The 21,131-nt window shown below is 37.2% G+C and overlaps 1 protein-coding gene across 1 annotated transcript in view; it reads left to right on the top strand.

The window, feature by feature from the left end:
* The window catches only part of PARP8 (poly(ADP-ribose) polymerase family member 8), a 120,951-nt gene that overhangs the window by 60,414 nt on the left and 39,406 nt on the right, over positions 1–21,131 (top strand). Inside the window, exons 6-14 of the mRNA XM_035310318.1 lie at positions 1,108–1,185; positions 5,760–5,854; positions 8,963–9,023; positions 10,111–10,201; positions 12,828–12,894; positions 14,596–14,721; positions 16,844–17,408; positions 18,728–18,781; positions 18,886–19,030. Coding sequence (XP_035166209.1) covers positions 1,108–1,185; positions 5,760–5,854; positions 8,963–9,023; positions 10,111–10,201; positions 12,828–12,894; positions 14,596–14,721; positions 16,844–17,408; positions 18,728–18,781; positions 18,886–19,030 — 1,282 coding nt within the window. The remainder of the gene's footprint in view (positions 1–1,107; positions 1,186–5,759; positions 5,855–8,962; positions 9,024–10,110; positions 10,202–12,827; positions 12,895–14,595; positions 14,722–16,843; positions 17,409–18,727; positions 18,782–18,885; positions 19,031–21,131) is intronic.

Consider the following 21,131-nt stretch of genomic DNA (forward strand, 5'->3'; position numbering starts at 1 on the left):
GGGCATTTAGCGGTACCTTCTCTTCTTTGATTTGATCAAAGATTTTCATCTTTGATCAGATTTTCATCTGATTTGTATTCTATTGTGACAGTTCTGTGTATCATGGAATCATTGAATGGTTTGGGTTGGAAGGGACCTTAAAGACTGTCTAACTCCAACAGAGGAATGTGTAGGACATAAACACAAAATGTGCAAAAAGTACATGGTGTTTGGATTGAAGTAAAGAGTTAAGATTTTATCAGGTATTCTTTATGGGATCCTTGTTAGAACAGAGCCTAGAAATAACTAATATATTGTGAGAAACAAAGATTAATATTTTGAATTAATTACGTAATTAGAACTAAAGGCTTCATTGGTAACAAGCAGAATATAATGCTGCAGTTCATGCTGAGTTGAAGTCTGTACCACGAGCAGTTCTATTTACTAGAGTGCAATTTTTCACAGAGCAGCCTATTTAGAACAAGTTTTACTTGGGCAAGCATATTACTTTCTGATCTTTAATTTTCAAAGTCTTAGAACAGAGGCAGTCAGAAAATTAAGTTTTAACTTTCCTGGCAATCAGCTGGTACTTTTGTTATAATAATTAAGCAGAGATTTGTCAGAGTTTTTCACAGAAGAGGACTTAAAAGATCCCATGTTTAGGCTTGAATTATTTCCTTAAACTATTATAATTGATTTACCAGAATCAAATTAATTAAAACTTTATTAGTTCACCGAAATGCTTAATGAATTAAGTACAGAACCTCTGTCTTGGTGGGTAAAGTATGCTTTGTTTAGCAGGACCACGGAGTGGAGTAGTCCTGAATATTCTAGTCCAATTCCTAAAATACTTTGTCAGAGGATACAGACAGCGTAGTATTTTTCTCTGACATACATTTAGGCTTGTTTTTTCGTGCCCCAATAGTGTGTGTAAGCTTTGTCTGCTCTTTCATTATTCTTAAAATGGGCCCATAGTACTCCTCACGAAAAAATAATACTAAAATGGCATCTCTTATTAAGTGTGCATAGAGCTTATTTGCAAAAAAAATAGTCTTCCTGTGCTCAGAACTATAAATGCAAGAGAGAGATACTGCTTTTATCATTGTTAATTTTCATTTTTAATTTAAGGAGTCACATCACAACAGCACAGTGGAAGAAGATTCTGAAGGGGATAATGATTCTGAAGAATTTTATTATGGAGGACAGGTAATGAAGGATATTTTGCAAATGTTTCAAATTTATATCTGAAAGCCTCTGTGGTTCATTCAATTATAAATTTTGGATAATTAATTTCTTATGGTTTTTTTTCAATGTGTGAATGTAATGTGTATATATATAGTATTTTACAGTAAAATATTGAATATCTTATACTGTATAATCATGTCAAACTTAAAATAAGGTGAGCTCCTTTGCATTTGTAAAGCTGCAAGAACAGAAAATCCAGCTGTTCTTCGGGATGTTTGAAAATAGAAGCCAGTTGTTTTTTTCGAGGAAATAGACATTTACTCTTTACAGCATATCCCGTTATTGATACAAATGGGAAGTCAGGCTAGATCCAAATTTGTTTCCTGCTGGTGGGTTGCCGTTTTGTAAAGTCAAGAGCACTGCAATTTAATGGTAAAAAATGGTTATTACAAAACAATTCTAATCTAGGCAACGATCCATTCTTTCTCTGAGGTCTACAGTTAAATTCACCTTGAAAAATGCTACATATTTTTAGATAAATATACAGCTCTGTTTTCCTTCTTGCTCTCTTAGCAGAATTAGTTATTATTACACCCTGTGATGTACTGGGAAATAAAATCTCTTAATATCTTTTCCTTTTGCAACATCAATAGAACACTTCACGCTGCTAGTCTCCTTTATTCAGATTTTTCTTATCATTTTAGTCTAAAGATTGCCCCAAAGGAATCATTCCTCACTTATGTTTTTAGAACTGTTTGTTTTGATGAACATTCTAGTGAATTACAGCTGGCGTTAATGAAAGTTGTCGCTGCCTCCACCCGGAGGCTGAAGCCATCCATGCCCTGGGAGTGCAGAGTGAGGCTGCAGGAGTGTGTTGGCAGTGCCGGCTGGTTGGGTTGGAGCAGGGTGTGTGGCATGCTGATGAGCAAGCAGGGCATCGCTGAGCCTCTCCTCCAGTAGTGTGGTGGGGCTTGAACACAAAATATGAGTTAAAGTGCATTATATTTACAGTAAAGTATAGAAAGCCCACCCCTAAAAAGCTACAGAAAGTGATAATGAAACTGGAACTGAAATAATGTATTTTCAGTATCTGAAAATGACTGACATGGGGTACAGACTCATGTTCACGTGAGAAATGACTGCAGGAATTGCCTCCCTTCCTCTGCCTATTCGTACAGCCCTGCAGAGTGCTGGAGAGGGCTGTGTACATACACTTCAGTGAAAAGACCAGTATCTTATTTTAATCTGCCTGAGAGGAAAAATCTTCTGATTTTTGCCCTGTGGCGATGAATTGTGTGTACTGGCTTCATTTTTCAACTCTACTGAGAGAGCAATAACCGTAAGGTGAAGGAAAAGCCAGCAAGCAGCTGGGAGCTTCTTGAACCAGTGCAACTATATTTGGTAAAGGATGCCTGCCAGTGCCCAAATGGATGAATAAATATTAACACTGCCTATGAGATATGAACAGAGAGAGCAGTAAATCATTTTGCAAGGTGTAAAAGAGCTGTGTAATAGCAACTACTGGTCAGAATTCAGTTGCCTTATTTTTGAGGTTGGAACCGCATTATATTGTTGTTTTTTGAGCTAGTGTGTTTAATTGAAGGAATGATAAAAGAAAAAAAAAAAAAAAAAAAAAAAAACAGTAAAATTGTAGTTAAATCAGCAATAAGAAAAGACATTAGATGATTGTGAATGTCTTTAGAATAGAATACTCCAAAAGTGATATAAGGAGAAGAAACAAACAACAACTACAACAACAAAAGACATAATCAAAAATGTATATATCATGGGGAAAAAAAAAAGTCATGGTCAAAAGATGAAATTTTAAGGAAAAGGACTTAGGAGTTAAGTAGTAAAACAGGTAGTAAGCTAAGTTCCTTGAGAGATAAAAGAACAGTCCTTTTTGAAAGAAGATGATTCTATGAGTTATTAAGTGGGCACCACGTGTATTGGGATTCAATAATATGGAAATAGACAAAGTAGTTGACAGTATATGCAGGGAATAGGTAAGGTAAGCTGCTTTATTTGAGACAAGTGTTTGCTGTGCCCACAGAGAATGGGGACAAAAATGTTGACATTAACAACTATGGGGAATAGCTACCAATACAACTCTGTGCAACACAGTTGGAAAAGGTGGAGGTCAGGGTTTATACTAACATTTCTAAGTGTTTACAGCTGGAAAGACAAGAAAGCAACTGATGATGAAACAAGCAGCATGGGAAATTGCATTTGATGGGCAGTGAAAACAAGATACGACCTTTTGGTCATAAATTAAATGCTTGTATCTGCTTCCTAGCCACCTGCTTGTAATCCTCCCTAAGGATTTAATGGATAAATACTTTAAAGTAGCTAAGTGATTCAATAGCCTAAATCCTATTGATTTTCAATGGGATTTAGGTCTGTAAATCATTTAATCTCCTTTAAAAATGCAACCTTTTGTCATTATATGGGACAAAATAATCTTAATCAGGTCTCAGATTAAATACCAGGACTTTCTAAACGCAGACCCTTCAGACACAGCAAAGTTATCAGATTTTTAGCTTTTATTTTCACTTTCTGGTCAGCTCTTTGTTAATTCTTACTTTGAATCTCTATCTTCTACATTTGCAATAGAGAATAGCAGTTTGAAATAGTAATACTACTGCTTTTGGTGCTTTCTGCCGCTCTTGTGCTTTAGTTACAGAATGTACTTGCAAATTTAGATACACAAAACTCTGGCAATCTCCCCTGTGTACATCAGCATGTCTGTGGCACTAATTTAGGGGTGGAAAATACCATACCCATGGTCTTACAGTTTGCAGGAACACTGCTTTGGTTCTTTCTGGAGTTCATTACCTCTTACCACCAGAAAATAGATGGGAGAAGGCAGTATGCTGAGCAATTTGGTGTTCTGCATAGTGTTCCATTTGGATTTTATTATTATTCATATGTTAGATTGGTTAAGAAAAATGTGCTTTGAGAGCAACAAAGTGATGGGTGAACCATGGTTATGATCTGTGGAAACATTGCTGTGCTCTCTTTGGAAGTAGAACAGCAATTGCTTATGCATATTTAAATAATTCATTTTTGAGTAATGATATATACATATTTTTATATATTTACATATACAAAGGTTTGTTTACTCTTCCCTGAAGTAAAAGAAAAATAAATTAGTAAAGGTTTTGTTCCTATGCTTGTCTAGGTGGGAAATTTTTCTGACGTGCCTATCCATACAGAGCAGGGATAGCTGGCTTATACCTTTCAGGTTGGGAATATCATTGATAGCTCGAAGTATGTTCACTTGCTATGCTAATGAACTGCCTTATGTTTGATGAAGTCTAGGTCTAATCAAATTATTTGCTAATTTTCATAAGTAAAAAGTTATCAGGTGATCGTTACTGTAATTCAATTGAAATGTATTTAATTAGATATGTAATGAAAAGTACAGCTCCAGATATCAGAACTGAAGTGCTACAGCACTGAGGTCAAGCAGATTTGGATGTATGAACTGAAGAAACATTACTGCGGTTACACAGACCTCTGCAATAGCAGGAATTCTCAGCAGGAATGCATGTGTAAGGATATATTCATGTGTCTAAAGGGATAAATTGCACTCAGGTGCTTTGCTGTCTGAATTTGTCAACGGTACAATCCAAGTCTTACTCTCATTTCTGAATGCGTCCAAATTACGAGATGATTGACTTTAGTGGAATTACTGTTTTTCTAATCAGTGTAAAGAAGCAGAGTCAGGGTCATACAATCACAAGTATACTGCTTAATGAGAAAGTAGTAATTGACTCTTAATAGATTGTTACAAGCCTAATAAGGTATTTTTGTCCTTACAGAAGATAAGAGGATATTTAATTATTTTGACTTCATACAATCCAACTAGACAAGCATGCAAGTTTCTTTCTTTATAGTATAAACACTAAACATAATCATAACCACTCTTCATGTAGACTTCATGCAAAAAATTGTGATGACATCTCAGTACATGTTTCTTTAGACCTTATTTGGTAAAAAATGCTTAAAATGGGAAAGTGTCTTTAATTATTTTTCATTTTTAATCTGATGTCATTGCACTGGTGGTTTCAAATGAAGCAAATGTAACTTTATATGCTGAGAGCCTTAGTGCATGGAATAGTGTCATGTTTCTCTTGTAGAGCCCACGCCGTTCTGTGTCCAAAATATACGAGAGTGTGACAACAAGTAAGAGGGAGAAAACCTTTGACCTGTGGTAGTTAGACTGGAATGGTACAACAGGAGATACCTGATTCTCCTCCTACTTACCAGGTTAAAAATGCACAAGTGTCAAGAGGCCCAAAGCAGCCCCCAGGACAAGATAGGATACATGAATGAGTTCTTTGCATGTTTTCTTCCACAAACAGGCGTTGGGCCATCTGGAGTTCTGATACAGAAGTGCCTGCTTTGCAAATCTCATTGCTTAGAAGAGCTAGACCACCTCAGTGCTTCAGCTTATCAACACAAAGTCCTTTCTGAGCATGGCATTAAGAAATCTTTATGCAGCACATTTTATGAGAGCTTTCAAGAGACTAGATCAGATGCCAGTTATGAAATAAATAAAAACTCATAGAATTTTGTTGTTGTTTTGGTAGGTTAGCTATGATGGAGAACTTCACAAGCATCCACAGTTGGAAGCTGATTTGACAGCAGTGAGAGAGATCTATGGACCTAATGCAGTATCTCTCAGGTATGTCATCTACCCTTCTGTATTGTGGAATCTGTCACATTTTGGAGGCTGTTCTTTGTAAACTTTCCCTCACTGCCAAAACACAAGTCTTCTCTGAGCTCTACATATTGTGGCAAAATGAAGGGGCACTCTTAGCTAGCAACAATACAGTATTTGGCTTCATTTTGTGGCTGAGTATTCAAACAACTAGCTATGCTTGGAACAGGCCCTGGAAGCTTGTTCTAAAATATTGTTGTCCTTTGCGCTTCAGTAGGCATTTGATCAAGCTGTTGTATAATGTTGAACTTTACTATTCATCATTACTCTAAACCCTTGTTAAATTTTTTATTTGTCGTATTCTGTCTTCTGCCCTGGGGGTGGAACAAGAGGTACAGAGGTACGATAAGAGATTTAGTAGATGTTGTCCCTAGGGAAAGCTTGAAGGAGTTGGTTTTGTCTAGTCTGGGGAGGAAAAAAATTAATTAATTAATTAATAACAGTTGCTCTTCTTCTTCTTCAAAAAAAAAACTTCAAAAAGTGGTGATCAAGTGTTTTCCAATGTCACTGTGGGAAATAACAATAAGAAAGTAGTCTGTTAGAACCGAACAAGAATTTGGTTAGATTTTAGCTTTCTAATTTCTAATTTAGCTTTCTAAGCTTTCTAATTGTAATGAAATGGGAAGCTGAAGAACCCTACACAAGGAAATGGTGGAACCTTGGTCAGGGGTGAATTGCAAAGAGAAATTGCACAAAAATTCTGTAGGGCATATATGAGTGTACATGATTCTGTAGCAGCGTATAGCTGTATGGTATGTTTTATTCACTTAAAGTCTTTTATAACTTGATTTTCCATCTATGAAATTATTAATAATTAAATTAAAATATCAGGGAAGATATAACAGACCTGTTAGAAACATTACAATTAAAATAACAACATTGTTATATAAACAAAGTAATAAAATACAGAGATTTTAACCTTAAGCATACATATATTGCAAGTAACAATTCCCATTAATCTAAACAATAATTTCTGTTATTTTAGAGTGTGAGAGTATGTGTACAACTGTGGTGTAAGATACCTTTTGAAATTAAGTGGAAATTCATTACATTTTTAGAATCTAGAGAATTAAAATCCAAATGGTTGTGTATGGCTTTAGGAAATGAATTAGATAATGTTCAGTTGCCAAACTGGTAACTACGAAATTGAGAATATAGCTTGATAGCATGCTTCCCTAAGGCTCCTAAAATTGAGTAATGGTAAGTAACCTTTCAAAACCTTAATGCATCTAATACGTTGAATCAACTGTTTCATTGGATGCATTATGATCTCCTCAGGCTCACTGTATTAGAAATTGGCATTTATGGTTGCTTTTGGTATGTGGAAAGCTTCCATGTTTCTTGTACTCCGCAGTTGAAAATACACATGAATTCTTGGAAATGATAAACACAGCATTAAGCATTCAGTTTCATCCCTCTCCAACAGCTACACTTCTCTGACTGCAACAGGCCTGTCTGACAGTGACACCCACTAAAATGCATTTCTTAGAGAGTTGACCCTATTATTCAGTAGTCTCCTACTGTCAGAGAGTGAAGTTAACATATATACAGAAGGGGAATTCCTATACCTGCATGCTTTTCATCACAGCCCTTTGAAAGCTGACCACCAACCTATAAGAAAGGCATCTGGACCAACTGATCCAAACTCTTCACTATCTACTTACATTACTTAAGCATTTATAGACAGAGGATCTCTGGAGCTTCAAAATCAAAATGTGTTCCTGGAGACATTGTGGGCAGCAGATCATAAGCTTCAGGCACTAGAAGAAAACATGATTTCTTCCTTGCTTTTAGCCTGGGGAAGTAAACCATCATGTCTCTAAAATCCATTTTCCATGATGGTAATGGAGTGCAGGAAAAGTTATTTCAGTGAATATGGAAATTCCACTGTTGTAACTTGTTTTTATCTTCTCCTTTCTTCTACTCGCATTTCTATGTTTAGTTGGTTCAACTCCATTCCTGTTTAATTCATAAAATTAGGCTTTATTCTAACCTTTTGAATCTGTCATGTGAGTAACACCAGCCTGTGTTCATAAGTATTACTGATAAGTTTATAGCAATCTGTTCTTTGGATCTTCAGGAAAATTAACAACAACAAAATCTGAGATTGGCTATCTCCTAACAAAAATACTTTTGTATTTCAAGGTTACCTTATCAACTTCATTTATGCATAATTGCTACTGTGCACTCTTAGTAGCGTGCACTCTTTTTAATAGGAAAGCAAGGAATTCATTGTGAGAAGTGTATAAATGCAGTGTAAAGCCAAAATCCAGGGACTAGGAGTGTATTAACTAATCTGTGTGAAACTGGAAGTTATTTCACTTTTATAGAATTACCTTTGTTTAGGTCTAAGAATGAATATTTTCTAGCCCTATTTTTCAGAAGTCTTCACGTACCTTGGTGTAGGGCAATGAGAGAGGGTCAGAAAATAAGAGGGAAAAGAGTCACACTTTAAGATTTCATATGACAATGAAACACCCATGAGCAAAAATTAAATCTGCACCTTAGTGATTCCAGGAATACTACAACTGACAGATTAAGTGAGGTAGTTGTTGCCCTGAGCACGTTACAGGGCAGTCGGCATGTTTTGACAAATAAATACCCTGAATGTAAGAAGCAAGCCCACAGGTATAATATGCCACAGTCATGGCTTTGTTGATTTTGTCTTCAATTATTTATCTCAAGCCTCTGCTTAGGTTACTGGCTGTTAACCTAAAAATCAACTAGGATTTTCTTTTGTCATAAATAACAACAGTATGTGACCATTATTGTTTACTTGATTTGTTTGTGCAGTACATCAAAGATACATGGCAGTGATGGAATGAGAATTTTGGGGAATTATTAAATAAAATAAAAATAAATAGCCTATTTAAGCAAGATAAGAAAGAAAGTTTCAGTGCGACAGATGTGCACCCACTGGGAATATTGATCCAATCCATGTAAATGTGTATTTTATAACCATTCTGATTTTACAGCCGAGATTATCCTTTATAAAATCTTCCCTGTTATAAGTACTCCTGGGCTAAAGAGTATTTTAAAGAGCTCTAATGTAATGAAATTCTTTCCTTTCAGGGAATATGGAGCCATTGATGATGTAGATATTGATCTGCATATTGATGTTAGCTTTCTTGATGTAAGTAATCTAATCACAAAATTACATAATAAACATTAATACCCATTTAATTCTGCTACACATCAGGAACTCTAGACAACTACTGAGACTTTCGTTTTTCGGAGGCTTGATCTTCACAAGTGACGTTAATGATTACTACCCAGTAGAAAGGTTTCCTTTTCATTTTACAATCACATTGTTAAGATGTGTTCTAGGCTTCTATTTGACAAATAGAAGCCTAGACTAGAAGCCTATACTGCTTGTATATTTCCTTTCAAAAGTGCTTTGTAAATGGTAAATGTTTTAACTGATGTAAATGAAATACATTTTTTTTTTTGCTATCTTAGACATTAGTTAGGTGAAAGCACTTCATAGAGTCCTGGAAAGAAGATGACGTTGGCTAGAGATCTCCTATGTGCTTCTCAACATCTGCAACTGATTAGGGAGAGGCTTGAGTGGCAGAGACTCGGGACAGTGGTGCTGTCGACTGGCAGCATGGCTTGTGTAACTGTTATGCTGTCATTAGCTCCACACTTCCTCACCTCATCTGTGCAGTAACTTCCTGTCTTCTAGATGCAGAATGAAAAGTAGTGCTTCTAGGGGCATCATTAGTTTCTGTACGGAGATATCATATTCTTAGGTCAGTATGGCACAGAAGATAGTTTTTCTTGGGCTCTTTTAAAATTAAGGGAACTTATACCTTGAATAATTTTAATCAGTCTTAAGAAGGAGCAAATGTTTCCTTTGCCCTATGTTACGGTTTCAGTGTCCTTTCCACCTTTATTTGCTCCATTGCTTCTCAGCATTGAAGCAGTATGTCTTGACAGATGGGAATGTGTCTGCCTGCACTGTAGATGTAGTGTCATGTAGAAACTGTGCTCAGTTTAAATGGGCATATTCAAAGACTGGAAACAGTCTAACGCTGCTCTTAAGGGCTTTAGCAGGCAATAGTTTGTCTGAAGTCTCACGTTTAAAGTTGGAGTAGATATCCCATGATGGGTAAGTGGATGGATAGTGTTTATACCAACCCCTAATATAGACTGACAAAATGCAATGATTCTTCATGATGTCTAATGGTATCTGTTGTTTTCTTTGTATCTTGAACTAGGAAGAGATTGCTGTGGCTTGGGATGTAATTCGCACAGAGCCCATAGTAGTGCGATTGCATTGTTCGCTTACACAGTACTTAAATGGCCCAGGTTAGTCACTTGTGTATTCTTTATATGCCTTGTTTGTTGTATCAGTCTCAGCCATATCCTAAGTGACAGATACTCATTTACTGCTAAATCTTTGACCCTGCATGTACTGAAATCTATTGCTGAGAGCAGTCTTGCTGGTGTGAAATCGTTACATGTCTTTGGAAGACTAGGCCCTAATAATGGCATGAGTATCTAGTTTAAACTCCTCAAAGCTGAGTTTAGGAATTTGTTTTCTTGATATCCTTTGAAATGCAGCTGTTTCCACTAGGAACCTGAGGGTTTATGAATAAATGTCTACAGTTTCTAACGTGATTTTCTGACTTTGGAAATCAGGGATCATCATCACAGATGCAGATATTACTGATTAGGTGTACATGCACAAATCTATGGAGCACATTAATATGCCCTTTTTCATGTACCTTTTGAAGAACCAGACCATGATAATTATGCTGTCAACTTCTGATTTTTATATGAACATATGAACTCTTGGGGATCCTTAAATTTGAATGAGATTTTTGAATGTTATGTTGACATCCTACTCTCTGGTTGTTCAGTAAAGCTTCCTCTTGACAGTAAAAATATCCCAACTCATGAAGAATCAGCTGAGAGAGAAGATTTGGAAACATTCATATGCAACAGTCAACTTCAGATATATTTTTACAGAGGAAAGTCAAGAAGTGTGTAACTTGTATCATAACTTGTCTGGATTTGGAGGCTTCCAGTGCAAGCTGTCAGTTCAGGCTTGTATCTGTAGGAGAATTCTGCCTCTGGAAATTGACTAGATATTTCCAGTCATAATGTTTAGCAAAATCTGTCCCAATGAGCTATTTTTATAGGATATTTTGTCTGCTGATACTAACTATGAGTTATATTATGTTCATTCCAATGAGCATTTCATTACAACCCCTTATTTTTTGCTTGACTTTGGTCCTTTTGCCTGTATGTTGTTGCTTTGATCTTTTCTGTAAATATGCAGATCTTGAAATGTGTATTTGCCATAGCAAGTAGCAGTGTTAGTATTCAGAATATTTCTGTCAAAATGTAATTTTAAAAAGTGCAGCAAATAAGAGAGTTTGAAGTGTGAAGAGCATCATGTGATAAGAAATGATCTAGTGAAATGAGAAGTCACAAGAAGTTATCTTCTGCACTGCTGACAAGGTTAAAGTGAAGTTTAGTTCTCAGTCCTGCAGCTGACTGGTTATGGTGGCACTTGAGTACTGAGGGGCGAGATCAGGGCCAGAGGCAAATGCTTCTCTGTTATGGCTTCTGTTTCAGCCATGCCTCTTTATTTACCAGAAAAAGCACAATGAAATCCACCATCTTTTGTGTTAATATGTGTTGGCTGTTGTTCCACCTCAAGGACCTGAGGGTCTCTCAACAAGTGCTGGAATTCTGACACCTCCTTCTTCTATCTAGCAAATCTTTTAATAACATTTTAGTAATACCAGGAGCTAATTTCTAGCCTCCAACCCTTATGTCTTCTGACAGATGAATGTGGATATACCACTGGTAGGATAGGTCCTGAGTAAAATGCAGGGTCACTTGGCCACTGGAATGCATACATCAGGCAGTTAGATGATGAGTATTAAGGATCTTCTATAAAAATGCCCATAGAAGAAAAACCCAGATCCTAGTTAATTTGGTTCATTCCACTTTCATTTTCCTTATACTCATAGGAACTGTAACAGTGCGGAGAAATAACTGATTAGATAAGGGTTTTTTCTCCACATCTAGATCCAAGGTCATGTAAGTTTTTAAGTTCTTATGAGGAACGTAAATTAGTTTACTTTTATTTAGGAAATTTTAATTCTTAGATAGAATAGTCTTCTAAAAAATAAAAGAAATGCTCAGGTGCACTACACCTTTATAAAATTCTGCAGATCTGATTAGGTGTGAAAACTCTCAGATTTTATTACAGAAATCCTGGTGTTTGATCACAGAATTCACAGAATTGTAAGGGTTGGAAGGGACCTTGAGAGATCATCAGGTCCAATATGACATACTAAAGAAAATATGTCAGATCTTTCAGGGAAAGGGCTTAATTTTGTTTTCAGTTACAAAGGGATAAAATTGTTGTTTTCAGTGACAGGAAGTTCACTTTGGACTACAGTAACTGCATCTAACAGTTCATTGAGATCATCCCATGACTATTAACAAAAGGTAACAAATAGTGCCCTCAGACTTCTCAGCTGAGAAGATATTCAACACATAAATTTAGTTACAAATAGGGCATTTTAATGTGTGTGTGTAAAGACTACTTATTTGGAAGAAAAAATAAGATTAGATTAGATGAATTACCAGCCCAGATACATTTAATCCGTAGTTAGTAACAAAGCTTTCTAGTAACAAAAATACATTTATATAATTGACATTATTGGGAAAACATATATTCTAGGGAATCCAATTTTTAAAATATTTGTTTAAGACAACAAATTATACTGGCTGATACTCGAAAAATGGCCCTTAATTTCTTCATAGACTCAGGTGACGTGACTGCTTTCACCATTGCTTCAATGCCATTGCTTATACTAAAGGTCTGAACAGAACAGAGTCCTTAAATATAACTTCTATGGTTATGAGTTCTTGATTACTCATTTAAACTCAACAGTATCTCCATTTTCTATAGTGCCAACTGTGGATGTATTTCAGATCTCTACTAAGGAGAGATTTGGGCTGGGACATCAGCTGAAAAAGTAAGTCTGGAAAAGTGTAAACCCCTCTTTTTAAGTAAACATTATGTATTTTTTAGTTCCCGGCCCATGTCACAGGTTGTCAAGATTGGTTGGATGAAAGTGTTTTGGTTTTATTCAAGTAAAAGTAGCATTTTTTCCTCTTAAAGTTAAGTTTTGACAGTTGTTGCAGAGAACCTGGTTTGTGCTGCCTGCCAGGGTTTTCTGTCACTTTACTGTCATTTAGAAAGTAAGCTACTAAAGTTTGAAAAGACAGTAGCTAAGTGTTTGATTTAATGTTTCTGCTTAGATTATGAGATCTCTGTAGCAGGAGTATTTCTGAGCATCTTGAATACCATGAGGAGGCAATACTTTCATGGTGGCCTCTAAGATTTACCAAAGTAATCAGGCAACCCAGTTTTGAAGACAAGAAGAAAAAATAGCAGAAAAAAAAGCAGTAGTTTCATGTGTTCCTGATACAATTCAATTTAATAGAATTTCGCTGAGTAATCTTTTCTTATGTGCTTGTGTATGTGTAATGAAATGACAGGAATATAGGCTTCAATATTTGATCCCTGAAACAGTAAGATTCCCTTAAGAAAAAAAATATTTTGCTCTTTGGTGTTCAAAGAAATTTAGTGCAGCATTTTCATAATCTTGCAAATGAAACAGTTATTAAAATCTCTTTGATACATGACTTTGAAGAAAAAAAATTAAAAGCTCCCCACACATGAAAACTATTTTAAAACATTTTAGTATGAACACTGTCTCTGATTTGTGCACTGGGTAATTACCAAAGGCTCACATAGGACATTTTCAAGTAAATAAAAACACAGATGAGCAGAAATCAGAATACTCGTGAACTCCACGGCCTGTTGTGGCTGTGAGCACCAGGTTATTCATATTTGAAGATTCACTAAATTTTCAATAATGTCCATACTGACTTCTACTTTGTCTTTAGCTTTATGCTTAGACCCTGAATGCTAGATGAGAATCACAGAATAACAGTGTAGCTTGGAAAAGACTGCTGGGGTCATCTAGTGCAACCTCCCACCCCAAGTTACACTAAATTCAAAGTTAAATTAGTTCACTAAGGACCTCAGGCAGTTGAGGTGTGAAAATCTGCAGCCTTTCTTGGTAATCTGTTGTACTTAACCACTCTTCCTGTGGATGTGTTTATAGCCTTTATGTTTTTTAGCTTCCCTTAGTGCAACTTGTGGCCACTGCCTTTTGCTGTGCACGTTAGGGAAGTGTCTGGCTCTAGCTTCATTGTAAGCCCCCATCGGTAGTATAATACTTGACATGCCTACCTTTATGCCTTTGGAGAATGTGCCCCTACTTGAGCAGTGTGGATGATGTATCTTGTCTCTGCAGTCACTGGGGAGACAGATGCCTAGAGCTGAATGAGATGTCTCTGAATCTGTAGATCTCCATGAGAGGCATATGCCCATTAAGTCTTGCGGTGGTATTTTATGAAGACTTTATTCTCAATAAGAGTTCCATGTGAATTAGTCTTATGGGGGGTGGGGGGGGGGGGGAGGGAAAAAGGATTTTTAAAGAACCAAATTGCCTAGTCATTGGTCCGCATATATGATGGAGAAACTCTACCTCTAGGGTGAGGATGTTGCATTATCTATCTACATGGTTCACAGGTAAACCCTAGTATTGAAGTGCATATGAGTTGGCTATGATAAGAAAATCTTTTTTCCCTTTCCTAATTTGCAGAATCATGCAGACATTTGTAACACAACAGTGGAAGAACAGCAAAGAAAAATCTAATTGTACGCACAATAAGAAGGTGTCTGACAAAAAGGTGAAATCTCCTCTGCACATCTTTTCTACACTGCGCAGGTAATAGCAAGGAAAACAAACTGTTACTATCATACCCTGTTCAAAATCGACAGCATACTTCAAAAAGGTGAAATGGTGACTTTTCTACACAGAGGATTGCTCTGTTTCTATCTTACCTAATGTGTTTCCAGTCATTTCCTTGCATGACTTCAAAAGCAAACTGGGTACTACTGCAGTTTCTAAGACTATTTGAAGGAAGAGTATTTCAATGCCCTGCACTCTGAAACAGCCATGATTCATCTATAACTGGAAATAATTAATTTTATATTACTTAACTTGGTTATACTTGTATCTTTAGTAACTTGGTAACATTTGACTGCTACTTTGAAGAGAAAGAACACATATATGTAATTTTGTGGTTGTCGAGCTGTACTTTCCACAACTGTGTGTATTATTATTTTTTTCAAATCTAGAATGGTCTTTAATCAAAGACTGATTTTAAGAGCTGCTGAGCACCCACTCCTCTCCACTATTTGAGTAAATGTGTGTTCACCATTTCTGAAATGTAGGCACCAAATTTCAAAAAACAAAAGCATTAAAAACATGAAAATAGTTTGTGAATAGTTCAGTTGAATTCATGATGTTACCCATACTCTTAAGGGCTTGTAAACTGAGGCTATGATTTTACCCCTTTCAGGAATATGACTATTTACTCTAGCTTGTTTGCCTGCTTATGAAGGGTTGTCAAATCACCCCTTCTGTGAGTTTGTATTGAGTGCTTCTTTGAACATTTATTCTTTTTGACGAATTTTGCAATTCTAATTTCCATGTATTTAAAAAAATAAAGAGAGAGGGTTAGTACAGAAATCACCCACATTTGATGAAGGGATGAATGTCAAAGATGACTGAAGATCTGTCTTCTCAAATGTTGAAGAGGAAGATGGTGTTATAAGTAGGGTAGGCTTGCTCATTGCCTACCATGCCACACCATGCCCAGTGCTTACTGAAACCTGGGGTTTGGTTTTATTCAGAAAGGGTAGACAAAAGACAGCCCAGTCCTTCTCCTGTTGATTTTCTGGCTGCTACTACAGTTCCAGAGATCGCTTAGTCCAAATGTGGGGACCTTCTCTCTCTCCATAGAGTGCCATTCCTACTTTCTGTTTGCCTGAGGGTGGTATTGAGCTAACTGCAACTGTGAGTCAGCCTCCACATGCATTTTCTACTGTCATCACTTGGTAGCAGGGTGGGGAAAGCTGCTAGCCTCTCCCCTTGGGGTTTCACCTCTTTTTTGCTTGATTGGAGTCCAAAAAATATTACAAAGATTGGGGTTGCTTATAAACCATAGAAAAATGATTTGGTATACCTGATGCTGGTTCTTGCTTTGCAAGGACAGTTGAATGTGAACATTATAGAAATGTAAGAGATCAAGTGCTTATTGTTTTGTTAAAACAAAACAAACAAAATAAAGCAAGTCTTTTGTTCTTTTATTTTTGTATTCAAAATGTGAGCCCCATGCATTCTCACTTCCAGTGTTAAAGAGCTAGAATCTGTTTGAAACAGGACAGAAGAGCATCAAATGGTCTTCCACAAAGCATCCAGATTACTGTGAGGTTTTTTAAAAAAGTTAATTTCAGCTGAATTAAATTTGATCTACTGCCTGCAAGTTTTATTGCTCATTATATCTTCCATAGCATCTGCACATAGAAATTATGATTCCATGCCCAAAAGACAATAATTTGAATTGTATCATGCCATGATGGAAAGACACATTTTGATAAGATAAATGCATTATAATCTTGTTTGAAATACACACTTTCCATTTTAAAAATATTTTCCTAAATGAATAGTTTGTTTAAAGATGTAGGGACCTGTACCAACAGCTGTAAGTATATAGCCCTAACTTCTAGTTAAATAGTTAGTCATCTTGTCAATCAGTGAGAGTTTGTGTATACATGGGACTAAGAAGGTATTGGAAAATTGCTCCTACATATAGTGTTTTATTATTATTATTATTATTTATTTTTATTTGTTGTTGTTGTTTTTTATGTTGGGCTGTGTTTGCCACTAGTTAAATACGTGAAGACAGGCAGCACTTAAAAATTTGTACATGTATCTGACTTGCTTGTTTCACACACATTTTTTGTTATCCTCCAGTTATGTCTTCCCCTTCTTTATTTTTAAGGTCGCCAAGTTATCCTCCACCTGGCTGTGGTAAAAATAAATCAAAACTGAAGTCAGAACAGGATGGCATCTCCAAAACTCACAAGCTGCTGAGGAGGACTTGCTCTAGCACAGTAAAGGCAGAGGATGTGTGTGCCACAAAATCTCACAGAACCTTTGGCCGCTCGTTGTCTAGTGACCCTAGGGCTGAACAGACAATGGCTATTAAATCGCACAAACTGTTGAACCGTTCTTGCTCTGCAGCTGTCAAGCAGGAAGAGTGCATCACTTTAAAGCCTCATAAGTTATTAAGTAGGTCGTGTTCTGGGGATACTCGATGTGAGCACAACAGCACCTTGAAGCCACATAAACTTTTAAATAGGTCTTACTCTAGTAATCTTAGAATGGAAGAATTGGATGGATTGAAGAATCAGAAGTTACTCAGCAAGACCTACTCCAATGCCCCTAAATCATCCAAAATGGAGCCTTTCAAGGAGTCCAACATAGTAGAGGGCAGGAGGCTCTCTCTTACCTCAGGGCTTATTGGTATCTTAACACCATCTTCATCATCACCTTCACAAGCTGCTGTGCGTAGTGTTTCTTTTTTTATTCTGCTCATTTTCCCCTTATTATTTTTCAAACATGTTGTTATGCTTATTATGCAAAAGTATTAATATTTAGGGGATATGTTAGAGGATATTTTGGAAGTTTTTAAAATTAATTGAAGAGCAATGGAGTCAGCTTTTTAAGGTGGATTTAAACTATGCATACACATTTAAGTCATAAAACCAGAATCTGCCTAGGTGAAAACAAACTTCACAACTCACCTTGAATACAGCTCACTGTACAGTTGCTGGCCACAGGAAAAGTTCAATCACACACTTCCTTCCCTACCTCCTTTCTTGCTGCAGGAAAAAGACAGTGTGAGCTTCTGTGCTGCAAAATTGACATGGTCACAGAGGTCTTTACTAATTTCCCTGTTTGCTTCGTGGGGGAATCAACCATCCTTTGGCTCATTAAGGTGCCAAGCCACCTCTCCTTCTGGTCTTTTCATCTGTAATTAACATCATACTGGAAGAAATGCAGTCATGATTCAGCTCACCTCTTGCACATTTGTGCTTTGTGAAAAGTTTAGCCTTCAAATGCATTGGTGGCAGCTGGAGGTCAGGGAAGGAGTTAGGCCCACACTGCACACTTTTCTTTCCCCAGAGATATGATTGATTGAGAAAACAAAGGGTAGCACATATTGTTATTTTAAGACATTGAGCTCACACTTAATTCTTCTGCTTCTGCCTGTGGAGCCAATCTGATTCTTATTCAAAACAAGGGTTGATTAAAATAAATGTCAGCCTAGAGGGAGTTCTGTACCTTACTGACTCCTATAACAAAAGTACTTTCTAATTTATGCTGTTGTACATTGAAAGAAAAAGGCAGGAGGAACCTGAGTGGGATCTGAGCACAAGAGATCTGTTAGCATGGTGTTCACAGAGGTGAGATTTTAATAGATATCAAACAAAGATTTTCAAGGTTTTTCTGAATTACATTAGTCATTCAAGCGTAAGCACATAGTCCATATTTAGATAGACAATATGCAGTTAAAATTTAAAATTTCCAAATGCCAGTTCATCAGAGTGGAGTGAAGGTGTGGGTGTTTCCATTTGAGATTAAAGTTTTGGGGCTACTAGGATATAAAACCTTATCAGATTTTAGAAAAGCCAAAAATCCATCCCACATTCAGCAAATAAGTAAAAAGATTGATTATTTGGAATGGTTTATGCAAATCAGACATTTTTAGATGCAAATGTTGTTTAATTATCATATTTGCATACAAACATTACAAACATTTTGCCATTTCCTTATAATTAGTCTACCAAAACTGAAGTTGCCTCAACTTCTTTCATTGCAGCAAAATTATGGTGCAAAATGCATTCCAGTACGAGATCGTGGCTTTCTTGTGCAGGTAGGATGTCATATCATACCCATTTTTGAAACATTCTCGAGCACAAGCTGATTGTTAATTATTTTTAAGCAGATGTCGTTATTCTCATTTTTCATTGTTCTCAGACTATTGAATTTGCTGAGCAGCGGATACCAGTATTGAATGAATACTGTGTTGTTTGTGATGAACCCCATGTGTTCCAGAATGGCCCTATGCTGAGGGTAAGTTGTATGCTTGCTGGGATAAACAATACATTTTCTAATGCTGTAAGTAGCAGAGGACCATACAAAGTTGTTAAACTATTAAATTATTTCAGATCTGTTTCACCCTATTGTTCATTTAAGATGCAAAAATGTAATGCATATTAACTAGATTTTACTCTAAATTTGAAAAAAAAAACAAACATATTGCAAGGAAGGGAGATGAAAAGTAGGCTTGTTTAGTAATCATAGAAATTTGATAGAATTATATATTTCACTGACAGCTATTATGCTAGAGTAGACATAATCAGATAAGATACAGGAAGTGCACTGGGATGTTTTCATGGTTCTCTGGCACCCTTCTAAAAGCTCAGGGTCGTGTCAGTCCTTGAGCTTCTATCTGAGCTGTATTCAGATGATACATTGGTGATAATGCTACAAGGTCTTGAAGTGCTTCTCACCCTTATTTGCTCATGGACCTCTGGAAAAAACATTCTTTATATTGTGATAAAAAAGCCATGAGGAGATTTCTTTGAATTGTCTGATCTAGCAGTGACCGAGGCCAGGAGCACTGTGGTGGTATGCCCTCAGTCTGGCCAGTTTTGCAGGTTTTCCCTTTCTTCCTGTCCCATATGAATGAGAACCAGGAATTTTACATTATAAATGATGAACCTTTCATTCTGTTTGGGAGTGCATGCAGTAAACAAGGATAAGATTCATCCTGAAATGAATCTTTGCCTGAAGCTAATGGATCAGTGCAGCATTGTAAGAGTATATAGGAGGATAAAATTTCTTAATTTAGGACTGACCTTGCAGTTCAGAATCCTTCTCATTTCACCTATTATGAGTTCTATGGAACCCTGTGTAATCTAAAGAAACCACTAAAGCCATGGAATATTGTATTTAATATCAGTGTGTGAATGGTCAAACACCTCATCACAGTTTTTCATTGTGGCCAGAAACTACATATAAGTTGAAGCAGGCATCATCTATGATAGTCCCATGGAACTAAATTCATAAAGGCTCATGCTTACACAGAAGTCATGTCAGACTTCTGTGACTCTCAGTGTCACCATGGTCATGCATTCTGACTGCAGGCATGGTACTCACATATGCTGCAAATAGGATTTGCAAAAGCATCTACATATTGGATTTACTCTGATTTAAGCCATAGGTAAACCTGTATACTTTTTGAATATCCTATCAGGTGTCTATTTGCCCCCTCAGGCTCATATCTGCCTTTTAAAAATGTAGCTTTCTCAGGTCTGTCAGCAACCAAACCCTGAATAGAAGCCTGTGGAAAAGGCACCAATTCACAGAATCACAGAATCACAGAATAGTCTTGGTTGGAAGAGACCTCCAAGATCACCGAGTCCAACCTCTGACCTAATGCTAACAAATCTTCCACTAAACCGTATCTCTAAGCTCTACATCTAAACGTCTTTTAAAGACCTCTATGGATGGTGACTCAACCACTTCCCTGGGCAGCCTATTCCAGTGGTTAACAACCAGTTCAGTAAAGAAGTTCTTCCTAATATCCAAACTAAACCTCCTCTGGCGCAACTTTAGCCCATTCCCCCTCGTCCTGTCACCAGGCATGTGGGAGAATAGACCAACCCCCACCTCACTACAGCCTCCCTTGAGGTACCTGTAGAGAGCGATAAGGTCACCCCTGAGCCTCCTCTTCTCCAGGCTAAACAGTCCCAGCTCCCTCAGCCGCTCCTCGTAAGACTTGTTCTCCAGGCCCTTCACCAGCTTCGTAGCCCTTCTCTGGACTCGCTCGAGCACCTCCATGTCCTTGTAGGGAGGGGCCCAAAACTGAACACAGTACTCGAGGTGTGGCCTCACCAGAGCCGAGTACAGGGGGACAATCACTTCCCTGGACCTGCTGACCACGCTGTTTCTTATGCAAGCCAGGATGCTGCTGGCCTTCTTGGCCACCTGAGCACAGTGCTGGCTCATATTCAGCTGACTGTCAACCAATACTCCCAGGTCCTTCTCTGCCAGGCAGCTTTCTAACCACACATCTCCCAGCCTGTAGCTCTGCTTGGGGTTGTTGTGCCCAAGGTGCAGGACCCGGCACTTGGCCTTGCTGAACTTCATACCGTTGGTCTTGGCCCATCAGTCCAGCCTATCCAGATCCTCCTGCAGAGCCTTCCTACCCTCGAGCA

The sequence above is a fragment of the Oxyura jamaicensis genome, chromosome Z (assembly GCF_011077185.1).
Source record: "Oxyura jamaicensis isolate SHBP4307 breed ruddy duck chromosome Z, BPBGC_Ojam_1.0, whole genome shotgun sequence".
In the NCBI taxonomy this organism is placed as follows: domain Eukaryota; kingdom Metazoa; phylum Chordata; class Aves; order Anseriformes; family Anatidae; genus Oxyura; species Oxyura jamaicensis.